The sequence below is a fragment of the Delphinus delphis genome, chromosome 16, assembly GCF_949987515.2.
Source record: "Delphinus delphis chromosome 16, mDelDel1.2, whole genome shotgun sequence".
In the NCBI taxonomy this organism is placed as follows: Eukaryota; Metazoa; Chordata; class Mammalia; order Artiodactyla; family Delphinidae; genus Delphinus; species Delphinus delphis.
This window is the reverse complement of record NC_082698.1, coordinates 16,079,008-16,102,595: the sequence shown is the minus strand read 5'-3', so window position 1 is coordinate 16,102,595 and position 23,588 is coordinate 16,079,008. Positions and strand designations below refer to the sequence as shown.

General features: G+C 37.2%; 1 protein-coding gene across 1 annotated transcript in view; it reads right to left on the bottom strand.

Moving 5' to 3' along the window:
• CCDC186 (coiled-coil domain containing 186) overlaps window positions 1–23,588 on the bottom strand; it is a 54,832-nt gene that overhangs the window by 10,941 nt on the left and 20,303 nt on the right. The window contains exons 4-15 of the mRNA XM_060034023.1: window positions 22,871–22,999; window positions 17,336–17,548; window positions 16,310–16,429; window positions 12,644–12,748; window positions 12,079–12,177; window positions 11,826–11,912; window positions 10,120–10,262; window positions 6,723–6,978; window positions 5,885–6,074; window positions 4,614–4,694; window positions 1,958–2,168; window positions 489–708 (exon numbers count right to left, since the gene is read on the bottom strand). Coding sequence (XP_059890006.1) covers window positions 489–708; window positions 1,958–2,168; window positions 4,614–4,694; window positions 5,885–6,074; window positions 6,723–6,978; window positions 10,120–10,262; window positions 11,826–11,912; window positions 12,079–12,177; window positions 12,644–12,748; window positions 16,310–16,429; window positions 17,336–17,548; window positions 22,871–22,999 — 1,854 coding nt within the window. The remainder of the gene's footprint in view (window positions 1–488; window positions 709–1,957; window positions 2,169–4,613; window positions 4,695–5,884; window positions 6,075–6,722; window positions 6,979–10,119; window positions 10,263–11,825; window positions 11,913–12,078; window positions 12,178–12,643; window positions 12,749–16,309; window positions 16,430–17,335; window positions 17,549–22,870; window positions 23,000–23,588) is intronic.

Genomic DNA, 23,588 nt, shown 5'->3' with positions numbered 1-23,588 from the left:
CTGAAGCTATAGCAAATTTTAGTGCCTAAAAATATTACCAGATTAAAAAAATTATTTTTTAAATCCATTACTAACCATCAAGGCCCAAACAGCACAGATAGAATAGCTGGGTCAGATAACAGCTGCAAAAAATAAAATAAAGCTGGAATACATTAGAAAATAAATGCCTCAATCTTAAAGTCTCAGTAATCAATTATAACTAATTGTAATATATGTCAAAGGCCACCCATTGCAAAGTAAATTACTCGGTAAATGACTCATCTTAGCGTCTATCCAACAGCTAAACTGATTTTTTTGCTATTTCTTTCTTTCCTGCTAATTTAAAAAATTGTACTTTTCAAAAAGAGAAAAACACAAAATTTTATATATGGAAAAAACGGCTACCCTGCATTACAGAAATAGTCCATCCATGTGTTGGATTGAACTATGAAAGAGGCACCATTTTTGTCATGTTTATTGGTTGGTAAGTGAATGAGAAATACAAATACCTTCAAAGTAATATTTTTCAATAACGTATCCTCCAAAACAGCCTGTAGTTTTCGGTTGATCTCCAAAGAGAGTTCCAATGTTAATCCACTATCAGCTGGATGGGATGTGTATAAAGATGCCATGATGCCACCCCGTCTACTTAAATGGACTTTGTTAAAATCAGATGCCTCTGAAGAAAGTGTGCCTGATTCTTCTCGTAAAACGTAACTCTGAATTATTCTGCAAAATAAAACGACACTATCAGTTATGGCCTTGCAGAATTACAAACACTGTAATTTGCAAGAGTCAACTAATCATAAGCTTAAAGATGATTAGCATAAAGTAATTATCTATTAGTTAATAACAGAACTATATTAGAAAATAAAGGGGTTTTCCTTATTCAGATGGTTTCTTAAACAATCCCATTTTTGTTCTAACATGGTATTTAGATTAAAGATACATAAACATTGCTTTTCTATTTTTTCCTTATTACTTTAAATCAAAATATGTGAGCAATTTATTGTTCCAGTTTCAGTTAATATTTTCTATTTTCCTGTCATTAAACTTAAAACTGTGTTTTACTCTTTTTCGTTTAAAAGTCATGGGCAAATTTTTCTCTAAGTCTAAACTTATTTCAAAATAAAAATTTTTAAGTCATGGGTAAAGACCCACAATACTACTTAAATGAATATGGTATCTGTGAGAGGAATTTGGCCCAGCACAGGCTCTGGAGCCAGTCAGAGCTGGGTTTGGATTTCCAACTCTCGGTCTGTCACTTACAGGATGAGTGGTGACTCTGGAACATTTAGTAATTTGACCTGAGCCCCAATTAATTAACCTATCAAATTAGACACAGTGGTCCCCAACCTTTCTGGCACCAGGGACCAGTTTCGTGGAAGGCAATTCTTCCACGGCCTGGGGCGTGGGGTGGGCTACATCAGGCAGCAATGCGAGCAATGGGGAGCCTGCATTGCCGGGAGTTGGGGACCCCTGAACTAGAGGACTCATTCTCTCCCTGGGTAGTTTTAAGAAATCAATGAGATACTGTTAAGTCACAGGCACAGTGCCTTATATTTATATTTATCTACTATATTTAGTAGATGCCCAATAATAACTCACTATGTCCTGCCCAACAGGAATGATAATCCACAACCCCAGTATCTCTTAAAACCACCATCTTGAAAATAAAAAGCTAAGTAGAGTACTATCTGTTTTCAAGTCCAAAGGTATTTTAGTCTCTTAAAAAATTAGTGTCTACTGAACTCTGTATCACCTTAAAGGAAAGACCTGTGTTTTCTTTAATGTCTGTAGTCCCAAAACCTAGAACATAAATAAGTTATCAGTAAAAGATTGGGAACTGAGTCACTATAGTTTTAAGAACTATTTTTTGAAAGAAAAGCTCTTGATATGACTAATTTTGAACACAATAACTTTACCATGTGAATAATGGTATTTTGAACACACATTACAGTACCATAATAATACATACTTTGTTTTTTTCCTAATTTCTTCCACCAATTGTTTGATGTGATCCTCCATAAATTCTATCTTTTCATTTTTCCGAGCATGTGCCTTCTGCAGCCTTACTATCCTCTCAATCAGCATGGCCTTGTCTACTTCTGGAAAGTTATCCACAGCTACTGACGACCCAGTATTTTCTGGAGATCGATCTTCTGCACTGCTTCGAGCATTGAGGGACCCTGAAGACAAAAAAAAAAATCCACTTATTGTACTTAGTCTGGAGTCAACTCTAATCTCATATATTATTTCTTCTAGTATCATTTTCACATATTCAATTTAACAGAGTTGGGTCCAGAACACAAGTCATACGTGACCTGAGTTCTTGTTTCTGAATACATTGATGATAGAAAAAAGGGTCTAGGGCTTCCCTGGTGGCACAGTGGTTAAGACTCTGCCTGCCAATGCAGGGGACACGGGTTCAATCCCTGGTCCGGGAAGATCCCACATGCCACAGAGCAACTAAGCCCGTGTGCCAAAACTACTGAAGTAAGTCAGAAAGAGAAAGACAAATACCTTATGCTAACACATATATATGGAATTTAAGAAAAAAAAATGTCATGAAGAACCTAGGGGTAAGACAGGAATAAAGACACAGACCTACTAGAGAATGGACTTGAGGATATGGGGAGGGGGAAGGGTAAGCTGTGACAAAGTGAGAGAGTGGCATGGACATATATACACTACCAAACGTGAAATAGATAGCTAGTGGGAAGCAGCCGCATAGCACAGGGAGATCAGCTCGGTGGTTTGTGACCACCTAGAGGGGTGGGATAGGGAGGGTGGGAGGGAGGGAGACGCAAGAGAGAAGAGATATGGGAACATATGTATAACTGATTCACTTTATTATAAAGCAGAAACTAACACACGATTGTAAAGCAATTATACTCCAATAAAGATGTAAAAAAAAAAAACTACTGAAGCCCACGTGCCTAGAGCCTGTGCTCCGCAACAAGAGAAGCCACCACAATGAGAAGCCCGTGCACCACAACAATGAGTAGCCCCTACTCACGGCAACTAGAGAGAGCCTGTGCACAACAATGAAGGCCCAAGGCAGCCATAAATAAGGAAGGAAGGGAGGGAGGGAGGGAGGGAGGGAGGGAGGGAGGAAGGAAGAAGGGTCTAGTATGTCTCTCAGGAACAGAACGAGTAAGTGCAATAGAGAAACAAGAAATTCCAGAGAAGTCAGAAAAACAAGTCTGAAGTGACACCAAAATTAAACTGAGACAGACACAGATAAAGACAGAAGACAGAATATAGCCAGTGGGTTAAGCTCTGGAGCCAGTCTTCCTAGGTTCAAATCTTACTTCTCCACTTTCTAGCTGTGTGACTTTGGACAAGTTAACTCTCTGTATCAAGGTCACTTCGTTTCAAAATGTGAATCATAATATGATTTGCCTCGTAGGACTGCTATCCTCATTTAAATTAGTTAACATGTCTGAAGTGCATGAACAGCATACATAGTATGCACTAAGTGCATGTTAGCTATTATTTTTACCAATATCATTTGAGAAGAATTTCTAATCCTTTTTATTCTACAAAGACACATTTTTTTCCTAACCCTATTATGTAGATTTAAGACAAGTAATATATCTTATCCAAGGTCATGCACAAATAAATGGTAGAGCTGGGATCTAAATACCCAATGTGTAATCTCAAACCCATGTTCTCTCTACTACACAATTTTCCCACTATTGTAACAGCTGATGATGTTTTTTCCCCTAATGTGCAACTCCTGGGAGGCAGTGTATGTAGTGGCGTGCAGACTCCAGAGCCTGAGAGTTCTGTTACTGTGGATTTTGGGAAAGTCATGCAACCACTATGAATCTTAAGTTTCCCCATCTGTAAAATGGGAATACAACACTTATTTCACATGGCTGTTCTGTGAGTAAATGATATGTTTAAAACGTTTAGCACGGTTCCTGGCATTCCAAAAATGGTAAATATGCTGATATTTTGCCAATTATAATTTTCACAGTGCTACTGATCATAATTTTATAGATTCAATTTTTGCTTTAGACTATAGGTATATTTACCATGAGAAAAGCAAGACGATTTAAAAATACACAGGCATAAATATATATATATAAAAGCTGATATATAATGATGACCATTTCATTAGCTCTCAGGTGTTAAAAGTAATATAAAATTAAAAGAAAACGAAAGCACATACTACACCAAATCTCTCTATAGATGGATACAAATCTGAATTTAAAAATGGAAGAGTAAACTGTTGCACAGAATAAAGAAGCAGGTATGGAAAAGGAGGTAGGAAGACAGATGGTATAGAAACCCATGACAAACTTGAAACCCTGTCTAATGATTAAACATTTAACTGGAAATATTTTTTACAACATAATCATGTACAACTACTGCTTTTTATAATTCAAAATTAAAGAAAAGCATATCGATACTTTTTAAACAAAAAGTCCTATTTCTTTTCCTTTTTTTTTTTGACCATGCCGCAGCTCATGGGATCTTAGTTCCCTGACCAGGGATTGAACCCACACCCCCGGCAGTGAAAGCACAGAGCCCTAACCACTGGACCACCAGGGAATTCCCGAAAAATGCTATTTCTTTTTATAATCAATCACTAAAAAACAACTGTAAAAACATTAGTTTTTCACCTGATGAACTAGAACGACTTCCCATGCTGCTGACTTCTTTATCATAGCTTCCATTCTCAACCTGATCTAACTTTCTTCGTGCTGCAGGAAAAAGAAATGGATTACTTGTGACAACTGTCATGACCATTGGCCCCCACTATCTCTGATTTTAATTGCTAAAATCACTTAGGCCAAAATGGCATAAACAACAAGAGAAACTTCTTGAACATGTACTTTCGAAAGGAGGGCTGTAGGGTCATTCATATAAAATGACATCTAGAAATGTACAGGTCATATACAAAATATATGGAAACAACATTATGATAACAACTGATACAGGCATCACTTAGGTACACAGAACCTAACTTTTGGAGTCCTGAAAGATTTCGAAGAGCTCCACACTACCACAAATTTCCCCAAAATTTCCCTTTAATCACATCTATGAAAACAAACTAAATTCTTATGGCAAATATCTGAATATATTTATATTAAGTAAATGCTAAGTCTCTTTTACCATATTACTATATTTCACCCTATTTTAATACAAATAAAGCAGTGGGGAATAGTAGAGAATAGGATGTCAGAATACATCTCTTATTCATCTTTGTATCCAATCACATAGCACAGACCCCCAATTTGTATGAATTTTTAAATGTAAGAAATCTGGGTTCCAGTTCTAGATGTTAATTGTTGTGTCCAGGTAATTTATAACCTTTGTGGGTCTCAGTTTCCCCTAAGAATAAGGGTTAGGGTTCAATGATCTCTAAGTGAGAGGTCTACAAGGTGGGGGCAGGTACCCTAGATGCTGCACAAAACAACTCACAGACAAGGGTAGGGAGAAAATATCAAACTCTATTTATACTTACATTTAATCTAATCTTTTTAAATTTGTATTTTTCATGTTTTTCTAATGTGCATAAACTAGAGTAATACATGTTTAAAATTTACAAATAACTAGATACAAATTGGAGAACAAATACTTAAATACTTTTTTATTGACAGCAGTATGTGATCAACAAAGTCTAGACACTACTGCCTTGCTAAGGTACTTTCTCAATTCTTATATTTTGTGGTTCTGTGAATAAATGGCTTTTAACATAGAACATGCTATAAACTATTCACGGAACTACAAGAAGGTCAGCCATGTGGTTTATTAACATTAATACATTAAAAAGAACATACAGCTCTAATCAATGTGGGAGAAACTGATGTAAAATATACTTTTTCTATAAATCCTTAACAATGAAAAGAAACAAAAACATTCAAGGTCTAAGTGTAGAAAAATTTTATACCTTGCTGAAGTTGTTTGGTAAGATCCTTGACACTAGAGGCATGTTTACGTCTTTGAGTTACTAATTCATCTTTTAATTCTTCCACCTGGGTACTCAGTGTTTTAACTTCGGTTTGTCTACAAGTGAGTTCAGCTTGCAGAGTCTGGACTTCCTCTTTTCGCAGTTCTTCTTCTTTTAACAATCTACTTTCCTAAATATTAAATAAGATAAAAAATACCAACTTTAATATCTGTTTCAATTACTGTTCACAGTTTAAAACCTTAAAAATACAAGGTCTTTCATAGTAAATTCTTCTGTCATCACTCATTATCAGGTTTTGTTTACGAGCTCCTCAAATTCTTTATACAGTAATGCAGGGGGATATATTAATGCATCTGCCATTCTATACATGTAAAACAACATGTGATACAGGTCTCTGTATTTTTTTTTTTCATGTCTCTATTTCTGGTTTAAAGTCTCAAATTATTTCTATGAGTAACCTGAAGATACTCTCACTACTTGGAAATATTAAACCATTTTTAAGCTATAAAAATATAGAAATTTAAAGTTTTTAAGAAATATATAATAAATCCAGTTAGGAATAACAAAAACCCTGGTTTTCTTACTTTCAAAAGTGAAATATTTCTTCCTAACGATGTTAGGGAAAAATTTTTATTATAAATTACATAAGTTGAAAGGAAAAACTGACATTTCTCATAGCATTTGAAATTATCAGAAAGTCAGTGCCAAAAAAAAAAAAAAAGTTTAATCAACTACCATTAAGTTTATGCTTTTAGGGAAATTTAATTTGTGCTACTTGCTATGTTGCTTTAAAAGTTAAATGTACACTTATACTTACCAAATTAATATTTGTCTGTTTCATGTGTTCACATTGGCTTTGTAACTGACTTTCACTACAGGAAAGTTTATCAAACTGTGACTGCAAAGAATTGGATTCAGATTGAAGTTGTGCATTCTTACTAGTGAGCTTTTCTGTAAACAGTAGTAGCTCAGATTCTCTTTTCCTACTGCCTTCGATGTCTTTTTGTAGGTCATTAATCAAAGAATTAAGACTTTCCACTTCTTCCTTCAAATTTTCAATTTCTTGTTTACCTCTAGAAAACAAGGTTTACAATTAAGAAAAAAATTAAACTATTAAAAGACATTAATGGTTTGAGAATTTTCATCAAATGAAATTCTTTATGAAGGTACTCTTATTCATTCATCCAAGTATTTATTTGGATTACTATGAATGCCTAACATATGCTAGGAACTAAGAGCTGGGAATATACATAAGCAAGACTGACATGGCCCCTGCTTTCAAAGAGCTTTTAGTCAAGTAGTGTGAAAAAACATTTTTGATGATGAAAGCACAGAGTGGGTCACCTAAGCTAGTGTAAGTGATGAGTAAACTAATATTTAAAGGGTTAGCAAACTTTTCCTATAAAAGGCCCACACAGTAAACAATGTAGGCTCCTGGAGCATATGGCCTTTGTTACAACTGTTTATAACTCTGCCACTGTAGTGTGAAAGCAGCCACACATAATACATAACGGAATGAGAGTGGCTGTGTTCCCAAAAAAAGTTTATTGACAGAAAGAGGCAGTGAGCTGGATTTGGCTTCTGGGCCATAGTTTGCTAATTCCTGAGCTAAAGGGAAAGTAACAGTGAGTGGGAAAACAAAATATGTTCCAGGTAGAGGAAACAGTATGTGCAAAGCTGGGAAGGGAACAAGAGAATGACTTCTTGTTGGTACTAACAAACAGATGTTCAATACTGATGAGGATAAGGACAGTACTATATCCTAGCATTTAACACAGGGCTCGGCACCTAGGAGACAATTAATTAACATTTGTTAACCAACTATTGCTGAAATACAGAATAAAGAAGGAGAAGGCACAGAGGGAGAAGCAAGGTTACTAATGATCTTCCAAGCCATGTTAAGCCATCTGAACTCACTAGGCAATCCTTGAGGCAATGGGAAATCATTGAGAGGTTTGAGATTTCCTTTGTAAAAAAGATTATCCTAACCACAGTGTAGGAAACAGACTAAAAGGGAAGCAAAAAACCAAAACAAAACAGTTTAGAAGCCCTGGCAGTTTGCCGGGAGAGCTGATAATGGCTTGGACAATGGTAGCAGCAGTGGGGATGTAAACAGTAAATGGATTTGAAAGATATTAAAGAGTTAGCATCAAAAATATTTTGTGACTGGTTACATGTGTGAGGGAAAGGAAAGAAGAGCCAAGGGTAACTCCCAGGTTCCTGGGTTGGAAAATCATGTGGATGTCACACTCATCATTCATCTCAGGAACATCAGAGAAGCATATTTGTGGACAAGATACATGAATCAGTATTGGACATATTATAAGTTTGAGGTGTCTTTGATACTTGTGTATCTGGAGCTCAGCAAAAAGGGTTGATGATAATTAACTTGAAGGTCCTGCAGCACACTACTGGAAGAGTTAGGATCACCCAGGGTTATAATAAAATAAGAACAAAAAACAGCTTTATGACATAAAGAGAAGGCTGCCAAGGAGACAGAAAAGATTGGCCAGAAAGTGGGTAGGAACACCAGGAAAGTACAAGGAAATGAAGCCAAAAGAACAGAGCATATCAAGAAAGTTAATGGGCTTAGTGTGTCCATACTGAAAATTCAAGCAAGGCTTAATCTGGGAAATATCTACTATATTTAAGGATGCATTAGCAGTCTGTAATGGAATGCTGGGGCATTAGAATAAATGGAGAGGAACAGAAGAACAAAGCATGTGAAGAAATGGAGAACAAGCACAGATGATTCTATAAAGACATTTTTGGTTGTGAAGAAAGGGAGAAAGGAGATCATAGGAGTTTTGATGTTTTTAAGATATAATATTTAAATGTAGAAAGAAGAAAAGTCAGTAAAAAGAGGGAGGTAAGAGATAAAGAATAAAGAAGGAATAATCAAGGAAGACCCTGAGAAGGCAGAAGAGCATGGGATCCACAGTAGGAGTAGGGACCACAATTTGATTCAGAAAGAATAGGAACATTTCTTCCATAATAACAGAAGGAAAAGAGAAATGACTGCAGATGCAGGCAAGTTCATAGGACTGATAGCAAGAGGTTGAGAGAACTGTCACCTGACAGCTCCCTTTTTTTCTGTGAAGTAAGAGGTAATCGCCTGACAAGAGTAAAGAGCAAGGTGAGAGGGAAGATCAGAAGTGTGAAGAAAGCAGTAAGGTTTGGAATAATGCTAAGAAGATGGGGAGAAGGCTCTGACTAAGGACATATGGTAGGACTGGAGGTGCATTAGGATTCCCAGTTGAGGTTGGTTGCTAACCATGAATTTATAGCAGCATCAATCTGGATGATCTTGAGGATTTCTTCAGCAACACTCAGCAGCCTGCGTGTTGGTAGGGTATGAAGAAGAAGGTATCTGGAACCAGCCTGAATCCCGGCTCTCTCAGGTAATGTCGTAAGTAGAATTTAGCTAAATGGCTTTATAAGAAGCCAAGGAATAGGACTTCCCTGGTGGTGCAGTGGTTAAGAATCCGCCTGCCAATGCAGGGGACACAGGTTCGAGCCCTGCTCCAGGAAGATCCCACATGCTGCGGAGCAACTAAGCCCGTGAGCCACAACTACTGAGCCTGCGCTCTAGAGCCACTGAGTCCACGCACCACAACTACTGAAGTCCACATGCCTAGAGCCCGTGCTCTGCAACGAGAAGCCACCACAATGAGAAGCACGCACACCACAACAAAGAGTAGCTCCCACTCACCGCAACTAGAGAAAGCCCGTGTGTAGCAACAAAGACCCAAAGCAGCCCCCAAAAATAAATAAAATAAATTTATAAAAAAAAAGAAAAGAAGCCAAGGAATAATGTTACCTCCTGACCTTGAGCTACATACATGCAAAAATATAGACATAGATACATATCTATCTTTTAGAAGAAAACCTACTGTGTATAAGTAATAGAATTTGAAAGCTAAGGAATGGATAAAAAACTACAATCCATTCTGTCTTATAAATAGTTACTGCCAAAAAAAAAAAAAAACTACTGCCAATATTTAGGGAATATAAACTTTGATTTTTTAGAAGCCGTGATGGGAACTACAAAGAAAACCCAAAATAAGTTCAAATGAAGACAGGAATTAAAGTTTTTTTTATCTAGTAAAATATAAAATTACTCTTATTTAATGCAACAATTGCATTTAAAAACAGAAACAAGATAGAATCAAAAAGCCTGTTGATTAGCATAAACAGAGTTGCTCATTTTATACCTTTGATGCTGCTCCTGTATCTGACCTGCAATTTTCACTTTGTCCAATAAATTCTGAATTTCAGCTTTTTGGCGATTAATAATTTCTTTATATTTTGATAGTTCATCTTCTGTTCTCAATCGTTCATCTTCTAGACATTTTACCTATCAAATAATCATAATTGAGTTAAACTACAAACAATATTTTCTTGTTCTTTATTAGCTATTTCAGACAGTGGTTATATATTAATAATCTAAGCTAAATTCTGAAGCAATATTAATTAACATGAAGAAAATATAATAGGAAGTTAACAGTCTTGGGTTTCAGTCTCAGATTTCTCATGATTTAGTCATGGGATTTTTAACATGCCACTTCATTCTGGCTGAATCTCCATTTTCTCATCTGAAAAGAGGATGTACCTTCCCTATCTGCCTCAAAGTACTGGCATGAAGAACAAATAGAAAGGTACATGAAAGACACTTTAAAAATTACTAAGTGATCGCAAATTCAAGGTGGTTACCTAAAAGCCTATTTCTAAATAAATGAAAGATATATAATGATAACATATTTCACACTTATATTAAAAGGGCAAATATTCTTAAAATGAGAACCGTAACACTGGAAAAGATTTAAGAGGTTGTTAGAAATTAAAACTGTATACAAGGGACTTCCTTGGTGGTCCAGTGGTTAAGAATCTGCCTTCCAATGCAGGGGATGTGGGTTCAATCCCTGGTCAGGGAACTAAGATCCCCCATGCTGCAGGGCAACTAAGCCCATGCACCGCAACTACTTAGCCTGTGTGCTCTAGAGCCCACGAGAGCCCGCAACTAAGAGAGCCCGCATGCTGCAACTACTGAGCCCGCGTGCCACAACTAGAGAGAAGCCTGCGTGCTGCAATGAAGAGCCCACATGCCACAACGAAAGACCCCACATGATGCAACGAAGATCCTGTGTGCTGCAACTAAGACCCAACGCAGTCAAATAAATAAATAAATAAACAAGCAAGCAAGCAAACATTTTTTTTAAAAAACTGTATACAAGACTATTAAATATACCTAGGAGAAATGTAAAGGTTTTCTATTATTTTCTTTCTTCTTTTCTTTTCTCATTAATTAATTTTATTTATTTATTTTTGGCTGCGTTGGGTCTTCATTGCTGCGTGCAGGCTTTCTCTAGTTGCAGCAAGCGGGGCTACTCTTCGTTGCGGTGCGCAGGCTTCTCATTGTGGCGGCTTCTCTTTGTTGCGGAACACAGGCTCTAGGCACGCAGGCTCAGTAGTTGTGGCTCACGGGCTGTAGAGCACAGGCTCAGCAGTTGTGGCGCACGGGCTTAGTTGCTCCGTGGCATGTGGGATCTTCCCAGTCCAGGGCTCGACTCTGTGTCCCCTGCATTGGCAGGCAGATTCTTAACCACTGCGCCACCAGGGCAATCCCTTTCTATTATTTTCTGACACAGCTCTAAAGCCCATGTAACAGAGGACCAAGGATAACTTATAGATAAAGCAAATGTGCTGTGAAACAGGAATGTTTGGCAAACACTTTAAAGGGACTGAAATGGAAGACACTTTTATTTCTCTAAGAGTCAATTTTGTTGCTAGGGACATGCTACTATTTGATTTTGGAATATTTCTATATAAATATCCTTTCCCCAAGATTTAAAAATCAGAATGAGTACAAAATTAAAGATAGTTATCCTTCCTCTGGAGTCATGACTAAAGACTGAATTACCTTTGTTCTCAGTGTTCGTAGCTCATCCATGCCCTCCTTAAATGTCCTCTTCAGATCTTCTAGTTCCTTTATTTTGGCATGATGCATCTTTAAAAACGTTTAAAAGAAACCACAAATCATTATATACTAAACCAGATCTAAAATTTATTACCTGCTCCTTCCAGAAGGCCTTAAAGTAGCTGACAATAAGTACTTGTTCTTTCTCTCCTCTATATTATACCATCCAAGGTATACAAAGAACAAAGCTACTCACTTCTAGCTGGTTAGATTTTTCTTGCATTTGTTTTTCAAGTTCTCCTTTTGTGACTCTAAGCTTGGCATCAAGTTCATTTGATTTAATTTCTTCTGATTCCTAATGGGAAAGAAATGACAAAAGTATGACAATTTTTAAAGTTTTATGCTTTGAAATGTGAAGAAGGCTTTTGCAATTAAGTTTCCTCATCGTGAAATATATAGCTCATGTATGTAAAATTGATGACTGTATTCAAAGATTTTAAATACGTCAATTTTGCACCAACTAGAAGAGCATACTTAACATATATAACATAATAGAATGGGCTCATTTTTTAAGTTATACATTTTCTTGTACTCTTCATTCTTCTAACGTTTTCTAGTGTTTTTATTTGGTTAAAAACTTCTCTAGTAAGATCTCTATTTAACCTGCAAGTACTTTAACATAGGAAATAGCCTGTATTTAATTTAGCTGCCCTACCAAATCTATTCCACACTTCGAATATTGTAGATACAAAAATTTATGAAACAAGATTACTGATATCTGGCATAATTTGTTACTAATCTATTCAAAAATTTAAGCATACCTGATATGTTTTTATCATATCCTGACAATTTTTCCGAATTTGATCTGCTTCTTCCTTTGCTTGAGTTAATTTTGTTGTTGTCTCTTTGAGTTTATCTTTGGTTTCCTGCATTGACAAAAAGACAATGTGAGATGATAGAAAATATATATTGGTCTCTGTCCCCAGTTCCTGGCACAGAGCTCCTAAAACCCTTGTAATTTTTTAAGTGATAAAAACATCAGGAGCATCTCTTGTTCTAATACTGGTCTTTAACCTCTGTTCCTGCCACAGAGCTCCTGAAATCCTCATAATTTCCCAAGTGATAGGAGTGTCTTTTGTTCTACTGAGGTGACTCTGACTGGACTTCTGGATGACAGCTGGTCCCCAGAAAGACCAAGTCATGGTTAGAAGCTTGGAATTTTCAACCCTGTCCCCCATTCCCTTGAGAAGGCAGAAGGGTAAAAATGGAGTTAATGATCAATCTCAAGCCTATGTGATGAAGCCTCCACAAAAAAACAAAAGTATGAGGCTTGGGGAGCTTCCAGATGGTGCACACATCCAATATCGGGAAGGTGACAAACCCTAACTCCAGAGGGACAGAAGCTCCTGCACTTGGGACCTTCCCAGACCTCACCTTATGTATCTCTTTATCTCACTGTTCATCTGACCCTTTATAATGTCCTTTAATAAACTGGTAAAGGTAAATAACTGTACTCATTCCCTGAGTTCTGTGTGGTACTGTAGCAAATTTTTTTTTTTTTTTTTTTTTTTGCAGTACGCGGGCCTCTCACTGCTGTGGCCTCTCCCGTTGCGGAGCACAGGCTCCGGACGCGCAGGCGCAGCGGCCATGGCTCACGGGCCCAGCCGCTCCGCGGCACGTGGGATCATCCCGGACCAGGGCACAAACCCGTGTCCCCTGCATCGGCAGGCGGACTCTCAACCACTGTGCCATCAGGGAAGCCCTGTAGCAAATTTTTGAACCCAAGGCGGGGGGGTTGTTAGAACCTCCAATCTATAGCCAGTTGATCAGAAGAACAGGTCATAACCTGGGCTTGGGACTGGTGCCTGAAGTGGGAGGTGGGGGAAGTCTTGTGGGACTGAGCCTTTAACCTGGGGGATCTGACACTATCTCTGGATCGATAGTGTCAAAACTGAGTTAAGTTGTAGGCCACTCAGCTGGTATCAGAGAGAATTGCTTGTTGTGGGGAAAAGCCTTCTCACATTGGTAACCAGAAGCGACAGAAGTGAAGTGTTCTGTGTAAAAGTAAAAGAGACACAAAGGGAAGAAACCCACAGTAGGGAGAACTGGATTTTTCCCTACACTGAAGGAAAACTGGGTTTTTCCTTTACAGACAGTAACAAGGTTGGCATAGTGATGTGATGAATGGTGAGAACAATGACCAGACAGTAGAGAAAGCTCTTGTCGTAGCACTGCCACTGGAGTCAGATACTATTTTAGTAATAACATTTTATGCTTCTGACAAAAAACTAAATGTGGCCTGAACAGTTAATTGATAGTCATTAAATAAAGTTAAATTTGATAGAGTTTTCATCAAATCACTAGAAGTTACTAACCTGAAAAGACAAAAAGAGCAAAGTGTTTAAGCAGTTCTTTGTAGATCCATAAAAAGTCAATTGTTTGGTTTATGGCCAAGGTATCTATTCAAAACTTTTTTACAGATTCATGCTGCAATTTGGTTTCTGTTCCTAACTACTCTCCTAAAATAACAATTCTGAAGGTCTGCAGGGACTACTTCCTCATCAAATCCAATTGCTTTTTCTCATTTCTTCTTCTTGACTTACCTGTTCCAGTTCTGATCACTCCAGACTCTGAATAGCCTTCCTCTGTTTACAAGACAACATACTCCTGTTTTTGCCCACTTCATCATTGCCTTCGCTGTCTCCTTGACTAGCTAGACTTCCTGTGGTGACTGTCCCAGTACAGCCCTACCCTGTAGCTCCAACGTTCTCCTTCAGAGTACCCATCCAGTCCCATAATTTGGGCTATTATGTGGATTTCAAATGAGAGTTTAGGTATCATCTCCTCCTAGTAGCTTCCCTTCAGAAAGGGGTAGAAGTTGCTATTCTGCCTTCCCATAGATAGAATCCAGGGAATCCCTAGATTGTAACACTTGATACATTGTACAGCAGCTTACATGCTTCCCCCACTGAGGATACAGCTTCTGGATAACACCTAGCTCAGTAGTTGCCACATATTAATTGTTCATGTAATAAGTGTTGAATTAACGAAGGAATACCTAACATAAACCTTCTGTTCTAGTTAGGTTGGTTTTCTCAAACACCAAATATTCATCTCCCTTTTCTCTCTTATCTTGCTGTTCCTCCACTTGGAATGCCTTTCCTGTCATCTCTTAATGTAAATTGCATCTATCCTTCACACACGGCTTCTTATACATCATTTTGTTTTTGGATAAACCTACCATACAATTAAGTGCCTACTTACATACTTTCAGTTGCAGGTCTTTTAAAAATAATTTCACTTATATTAAAACTGTGTTACTTTTAAAATTTAAACATTTGAAGGCTTTTTCAAATATTGTTTTTTAAAATATGAGAATATTAGCTCAACAAGAAGAAGGAGAGAGAGATAGAGAACAGAACTTTATCTGTTTTACCCCCCCACTTCTATATCATCAATAACTAAAACAGAGCCTGATACATAGTAGGTACTCACTTCATTTATTCAAAACACAGCAATTGAGAGACTCCTGTGTCAAATACAATTTCAAATGGTTTGTAGCCCTGTGTGAGCCCTAAGGATTGTTGCCCCTACTCCTTCTGGCAGTTCTTTCTCTGCCCATATAGTTTCCTAACACTCATTTGCTGATCAGCAATTAGCTCAGAAACCTACCATTCTCTAACCTATCTTTGACCACTGTCAACAGACACTTCTCCCTACAGTTTTCTCTGATATTATAATATACAAATATCCAAAGGTTAACAGTTCTACCAACTTAGGATTATTTAAAGAGATGCCAATGATAATTTAAACAATATCATTATGCCTATTTTTGAAAATGTGGTAACTGTTATAAATAACATGGCTCTTTTGTTTAAATCGTATTTCAAAGTTTTTTTTTTTACTTCACATTCTATCATCTTCAGATTTTTATTACTGCTTATACCAGTTCAGTTACTGCTTAAAATTATGGCATCAGGTACCAGCCTTTATCACCACTTTTTATTATATTGTTTAATAATATGATATTCATTATACACAATACAAATAGAATTATATTCATAATAAACAGATAAGGAAACTTTCTTTGTTATGTTTATATTTAAATAAAAATTCATATTTCTTGATTATAAGAATTGTATCATCACTAACATTTTTTTAAGAATTTCCAGAGTTTACTTTCAATTTTGATAACCTACATATTCTCCTCTTCCCCCGAACCTGACAATGTTTAATATAAAATATAGAACACTAAAAATGCTTAAAGAACAAAGTCATTGGGGGGTTAAAAACAATGAATGCTAAAACAACAGTCTATCCAATTTAATATGTAAATCATGCAAGGAAGTGTCTTTTTATGATCACCAAATATTCAGGCCCAAGCTATCCTACAGGAGTCACTAAGCTTTATGCCTCATTAATAACTATTACTGCATGTGCTCTTAAAACTGATTCTAATAATTTTTCCACCGTATTACAGTACTCACCTTGTGTGAATCCATTTCTGCTTTTAATTTGTTTTGTGCCCATTTTACTTTAATGATTTGAGAGTTGATATCTTCCTTTAATTTGTCTATTTCTCTGACGAGTCTAGTAGTTTCACCTTCCTAAAATAATATCACCAGGTCATATTTTTCATTTAAACAACCAACCAATCATTTGTGTATCTTTTATATCTCAAGATAATTAATGCAATAACACTATAATTCAGGGCTAGCACATTACGGCCTATAAACTGACTTAAAGTTCAATTCATAAGAGGACAGTAAAAGCCTAAAACCAATTAACAGACATAAGATGATTAATATTTATATTTTAACCAACTAGTACACTGTGAGTATAAGCGTACCTTTCTGATTCTTCTCAACTGGCTGACATTAAGGTGAAATATGAATTAAATTGGTTTTGCCAGAATTCTTGAGACAATGACAACATTCCTGAACTAAAAGTTAATTAATAAAAAATATCATTGATTACCAAGAAATGATAACCTACTGGACACAAGACTACGCCATGAGGATGCTAGTTAATAGCAAGGATTCTAAATAGCACAGTAATTAAATCTCCTTGGACAGCATGTAAGAACATGTTTTTCTACAAGTAAAATATAAATTCTATGATGTGTAAGTAAGTGTTACATTAAGATTCTGGTCAAAGTGTACTTCTGGCTGAAAAACTACTCACATTTTGACACACCATGTATATCTTTTACCAAAATAAAATCTTCCTGTGAAGCACAAAGTCATTTCTTCAACATGCAGATTTTAAAAGGAAGTTTTTAAAAAGATCTGTCTAATAAACAACACGTCAGTTTCTCATCTTTTCATAGGAAAAACTTTTTGGAGCTAAGTAACAAGATATTGGAATTATTAAAGTATTCTTTGAAGGTAAACTAAGAAAAACAACTTTATGTTTAACAGTGGTTTAACCATGTTAAGTTATGATTATTTGATTAAATAAGGAAAAGCAAAGAGAGTTAAGTTTCAAATAAGATACAATATCAAAAGTTATACCTTTGTTTCGTACAGCTGGTGCAGCCGTCCTTTCTCCTGAGAAAGTTGCTTAATTTTGTTAGTGTTTTTCTCATATTCTTTATTTGCATCTCTAAGTTTTTTTTCAAGTATCTCTTTTTCCTTTCGAAGGTCTAAAGATTCCTTCTCGCCTCTTACATACTTCATTACCATTGCTTCTTTTTCCTGGCGTGCTTCTTCACATTTCTTGTTGGCCTTTGAAAATAATATCTAGCATTAATAAAACATATTTTTCAAATAAAAATTAATTAAAACAAATAATATTTTCCTATAATATCACCAATGTATTTTTTGGTCTTTTACACAAGATTTTCAGGACCTGTGTCATGAAATTTTAAAAAAGAGAAATGATACAATGAACAAATTAATATCATTAATATTTGCTTCTTCCCTTTCCTATTCCTTTTCCTTTAGCTAATATGGTTGCTATTTTCTGTTTACTCCTTCAGATCACTTTTCCACTCTTTCCTAGCCCACTCTGTGCTCTGGGAAAGTGACCATCAGGGACCATATCAACAAGTTTCTTTGCCCTCATACTTCCAGTTGGGTTTGGCCAACAGGAGGCACTAAGCAGAAGATTAGGACGGTAGGCAGAGAATGAGATCTGGCTCCTCCAGAATCATACACTGTTCCTGTCAGGTGACCTCTCTATGCAACTACCTTCTCTGGGTTGTACTACCTGCACCGTCTCCTTATTCCTTTAGCCCAAAGAGTGATAATGGCTCCTCCAGCAGCCCCAGGATCCTGCATTTTCCCAGGTTGGACTCCCTAAATCTCACCCATACCTTTGTAAAGAGTCCTTTTATGAAATTCTCCCCAAATCACCAGTTTCTGTTTTCTGTCAGGATCCTGAGTCTATGGCTGACAATTTCTAAAATCTATAATCTTAGCTCCCTCACAAAAAAGTAAGTAATATGCTAATTAGTGATCGCTGGGTTCCTCTGTATGAAAAGTTTTTGGCATTTTAACAAGAAATACCTAATTGGATTAGGTGTGACATCTACCTATATACTAACTTAAAATTCTCTGTAACTATAAGCTGGTACTCCATACTGTGAAATTTCATACAATGAAAACTTCTACAGATAGCCCTTCATTTAAGTAAATTCATAGTTTGCAAATATGATGAAGCACATACTTATTTTACAGAAGATGGATCCTTAAACTTTAAGGATCTTCAATGGCATCTAGTGGTAAACTCCAACTAATACTATAACTGAATTGAAGTAGGTTTAGCGTTAGGATAATGTGGGGAAACCTCCTATGCTCTGATGAAAGTGACTGACAAAAAATGTTTCATGAAGTTCTGCTACAGCTGATAAGCACATCTAGTAACCACTCAAAATACTATACATATAAGTATTTTTAAAAATCATCCAATTGGGATTTTTCCCCCATTGAAATAGCCTACTAATTTTCAAGAAATTAAAGAAAACACTGGAATAGGGATGGCAGAGATCCCTGAGGCTTTGATGATGACATGCTTGTGGACAAATGATTGACAAAACCGTGATGGAATTGGCTGACAGAATTAGCTAGATTTTTAGATAATTGAATAACTGTACTTAGAAAAAGTCAACTAATGGTAATGTCAACTTTAAAAGAAGTCCAGTTCCATGATAACTTAATGCTTAGATAATGGATTAGCTTTTGGGAACACAATGAAGAATAAGCCATGGTAAGTCCTGGAAGAGCTCACTACCTAGTAAGAACAACACATAAACGAAGATTATGAAACAATTTCTAGTGGATGAATGTACAAAGTTCTTTGAAAATACAAAAATACTAACAGTCCCTGGGAAGGGTTGGCATGAAGGGTGAAAGATGCTATTTGTACTTGAACTAGGTGCTATACTTGAGCTAGGCATTGAAGGACTCAGTAAAGTGATCAGTCAAGGAAAGGAATTCAAGCTAGAGTGGTTATCATGTGGTTATTTTAGGCTCAAATGCCTAAAAGTATAAAATAGCATGATATATTTAGAGGACATTAAATTATTCTGTAGTGATTAAATTTGGTGTGTTGATTGCAGTGGAGAGGAAGTAGTTATAAAACAGAAAAGGAGGTAGAGATCAGATCCTGAAAGGAAGAAGGACTTCTCTTCTTGTCATGCTAATGATTTGAGATTTTATCCTACAGGCAAAGAGAAGCCAAAGACGGATTTAATAAAAGGTGTTTTAAATTTTATTAAATTAAATTGTGTTTTAAAAAGATACCTGGTAGCAACATGGAAACTTCACTGAAGTTAAGAGATAAGAAGCAGAAAACAGATAATTATAATACACGAGATAACATATTACAAGGTTCTTAACTACAGGAGGGGATATGCACCAGAATGTCCTGTTACCCAGAGTCATCCCTGAATCAGCTGCAAAAGAATAACCTGGGGTGGGACTTCCCTGGTGATCCAGTGGTAAAGAATCTGCCTTCCAATGCAGGTGATGCAGGTTCGATCCCTGGTTGGGGAACTAAGATCCCACATGCCACAGAGCAACTAAGCCCGTGCGCCACAACTACTGAGTCCGCATACCTCAACTAGAGAACCCGCGTGCTGCAAACTACACGAGGGCTCTGGAGCCCTCGTGCCACAACTAGAGAAGCCTGCGTACCACAACTAGAGAGGAGCCCGCGCAGTGCAATGAAGAGCCCACGTGTCGCAACTAAGACACGACACAGCCAAAAATAAATAAATTAATTAAAATTTAAATAAATAAATAAAACAAATGGATTTATTAAAAAAAAAAGAATAACCTGGGGTGCTAAAAGTTCACATTTCTATATCCCACCCCAGATAATAGCAGCACCTACTTCATAGATTGTTGGGAGTATTAAATGAGATAATTGACTACTCTTTAAGCTTCTATTGAAAGTCAGTCCATTATGGCACAGATAAAGAGGAGTCAGTAAAAGTCTTCGGATTTGACTAGTTTTAAGATGTTTACCATTGACTTGGATGAAGATATGAATAACATAATTGATAGGATTCAATAGTCAACTAAAATTAAGATAAACTGTAGAAGTAGTTCTGCTTCTCCAAGTATGGCAGATGAACCCTCCCCATTCAAAACACCTAAAATTTTAGATAAAGTACAACAAATGTTTTTTTAATGCACAGTTGAGTTCACAAGAAAGTATGGGAGGGCTTCCCTGGTGACGCAGTGGTTGAGAGTCCGCCTGCCGATGCAGGGGACACGGGTTCATGCCCCGGTCCGGGAAGATCCCACATGCCGCAGAACAGCTGTGCCCATGAGCCATGGCCGCTGAGCCTGTGCGTCCGGAGCCTGTGCTCCGCAACGGGAGAGGCCACACAGTGAGAGGCCCGCATACCGCAAAAAAAAAAAAAAAAAAAGAAAGTATGGGAAATTTCAGGGCCAAAAAATCTAATTAGCAGCAGGAATCCAGAATGCTTCGTTAGGGCTGAATACTTACCAATATGAGGTCATGTGGGGCTGAGGGAGACATGCTACAAAGTCCCTAAGAATTTATAACTAACTCTACCCTCCTGTAAATTTGAGGTTCAGATACATTCTACGTATCTGTTCTGAGAAATGGAGAAACCTCAAACTGGAAAATTAAACTGGGGAGTGTACACATGTGTGTGCAGCAACATGTACACACTCATGCTAGGAAGCTATTTCTAAATAAAACTCACCAGGCTTGGTGACTCTAGGTGAAGGGTAAACAAATGTTCATTTTACTATTCTTTTACCTTTTCTACAGGCTTAAAAATTCTCAAATCAAAAAGTTGAGAGGAAAAGTTATGGGAGAAAAGGAATGAAGCCAATCTAGAAACAACTGAATGGAACAATCTCCAAAATCTACATAAGAATACCCACCTCTTAGGGTTATCCTGAATATTAAATAAGTGAATACTTGTAAACCGTTATTAACCTCACCTACACTCATCATTAGAGAGGAAACAGATACAGAGTACTGAGTGTAGTATGTTGCCATTTGTTTAAAAACAGGGGGGAGGATGGGAGGAATAAAGGAAATATATACATGCTTGTCCATGCAACAAATATTCTGAGAAGGATATACAGGAAACTGGCATCAATGGTTGCCTCTGGGAAGGGTGCGGAGTGGGAGAAAAAGTTTGGAAGAAGACATGTTTTACTGTTTGAATTGTTATTGTGCACATTTTACTATCATTTTGTTTCTATTTTAAAATATAATTCCAAAGAATATATATAAATATTTAAATTTATTTATTTATTTATGGCTGCGTTGGGTCTTTATTGTTGCGTGCAGACTTTAGACGCGACGAACGGGGGCTACTCTTCGTTGCGGTGCGCGGGCTTCTCATTGCGGTGGCTTCTCTTGCTGCGGAGCACAGGCTCTAGCTGCGTGGGCTTCAGTAGTTGTGGCACATGGGCTCAGTAGTTGTGGCTCATGGGCTCTAGAGCTCAGGCTCAGTAGTTGTGGCGCATGGGCTTAGTTACTCTGTGGCATGTGGGATCTTCCCGGACCAGGGCTCGAAACTGTGTCCCCTGCACTGGCAAGTGGATTCTTAACCACTGCGCCACCAGGGAAGTCCCCAAGAATATATACACACACACACACACACACACACACACACACACACACACACACACACACACTTCTTCTCTTATAAATTTATTTATTTTTGGCTGCACTGGATCTTTGTTGCTGTGTGCGGGCTTTTCTCTAGTTGCGGAGAGCGGGGGCTACTCTTTGTTGCAGTGCCTGGGCTTCTCATTGTGGTGGTTTCTCTTGTTGCAGAGCACGGGATCTAGGTACACAGGCTTCAGCAGTTGTGGCTCGGAGGCTCTAGAGCACAGGCTCAGTAGTTGTGGTGTATGGGCTTATTTGCTCCACGGCATGGGGGAATCTTCCCGGACCAGGGATCAAACCCGTGTCCCCTGCGTTGGCAGGCGGATTCTTAACCACTGCACCACCAGGGAAGTCCCCAAGAATATATATATTTTTAAAGCTCACTAAGTTATTCTAATGAAGCTATGTTTGGGTCCACTAAAACCAACAACTTCTTAATGTCTTATCTTCTACATTTCTCTTTAATTAGTATAAAAGGTTTGAGAACTGATAGTGTAAATTTTAAATATATAACATTCCTAATGCTCAGGGTAAGCATATTATAAAGAATCACAGGAATAAAGGTTGAAGTTTTTTGTTGTTAGCATGCATTTATGTATTGCTTTAGCGTTTTTTTTTTTCTTTTTTTTTGCAGTACGCGGGCCTCTCACTGTTGTGGCCTCTCCCGTTGCAGAGCAAAGGCTCCGGACGCGCAGGCCCAGCGGCCATGACTCATGCGCCCAGCCGCTCCGCAGCATGTGGGATCTTCCCAGACCGGGGCATGAACCCGTGTCCCCTGCATCGGCAGGCAGACTCTCAACCACTGCGCCACCAGGGAAGCCCCCTGCTTTAGCATTTTTTAAATCCTAATCCTAATACACACTAATGTCCAAAACTGTCTAAAAGGTTACTTAATATACAAAGAATCATCAGAAAGTTAATAATAATAATGCCTTGAAAAATACCTGTTCCATCCGATGGGCCATCTCTTTGTGTAATTGCTGAACTGCATTTTTAGTTGCAATGTCTTGAGCTAGTACTTTATCTTTGGAAGCTTGAACTTCTTTATTAAGTTCCTCTATTCTTGATTCTAACTGTAAAGAAAATTATTTCCAGATTATTTTTATAGTTATAACAAACAGACCCCCAATATTTCAAATAAATATAAACAATGTAAACAAGCATAAAGATGGCAATGAATATACTTCAGCCATAGAAATCAAAAGTAAATGTTAGCAATGTTCTGATATATCAATAGAATTAAGTCAGAATAAATCTGAAGCAGATTCTGGTAAGATGGATGATAAGCTCTAGAGTAATCACCAATGAAATAATTCAGAAAATATCATGAAAAAAATTTTAATGTTACATATTTACTTAATGCAAAATAAAGCAGTAAATGAGACACAGGGAAACAAAACAGAAACATACAGAAAGACATACAGAAAACACAGACACAAAATTTTAAAATGGTAGACAAAAATCGAACTGTCAACAGTAACATTAAATGAGAGTAAATAATCATATCAAAAGGCAGAGATCTTCAGACTGAAATAGAAAACAAGATCTAGACTGGAATAAAAAACAAAATGCTGTTTACAAAGGTACTTTAGGGAATTCCCTGTCAGTCCAGTGGTTAGGACTCTGTGCTTTCACTGCTGAGGGCGCGGGTTCAATCCCTGG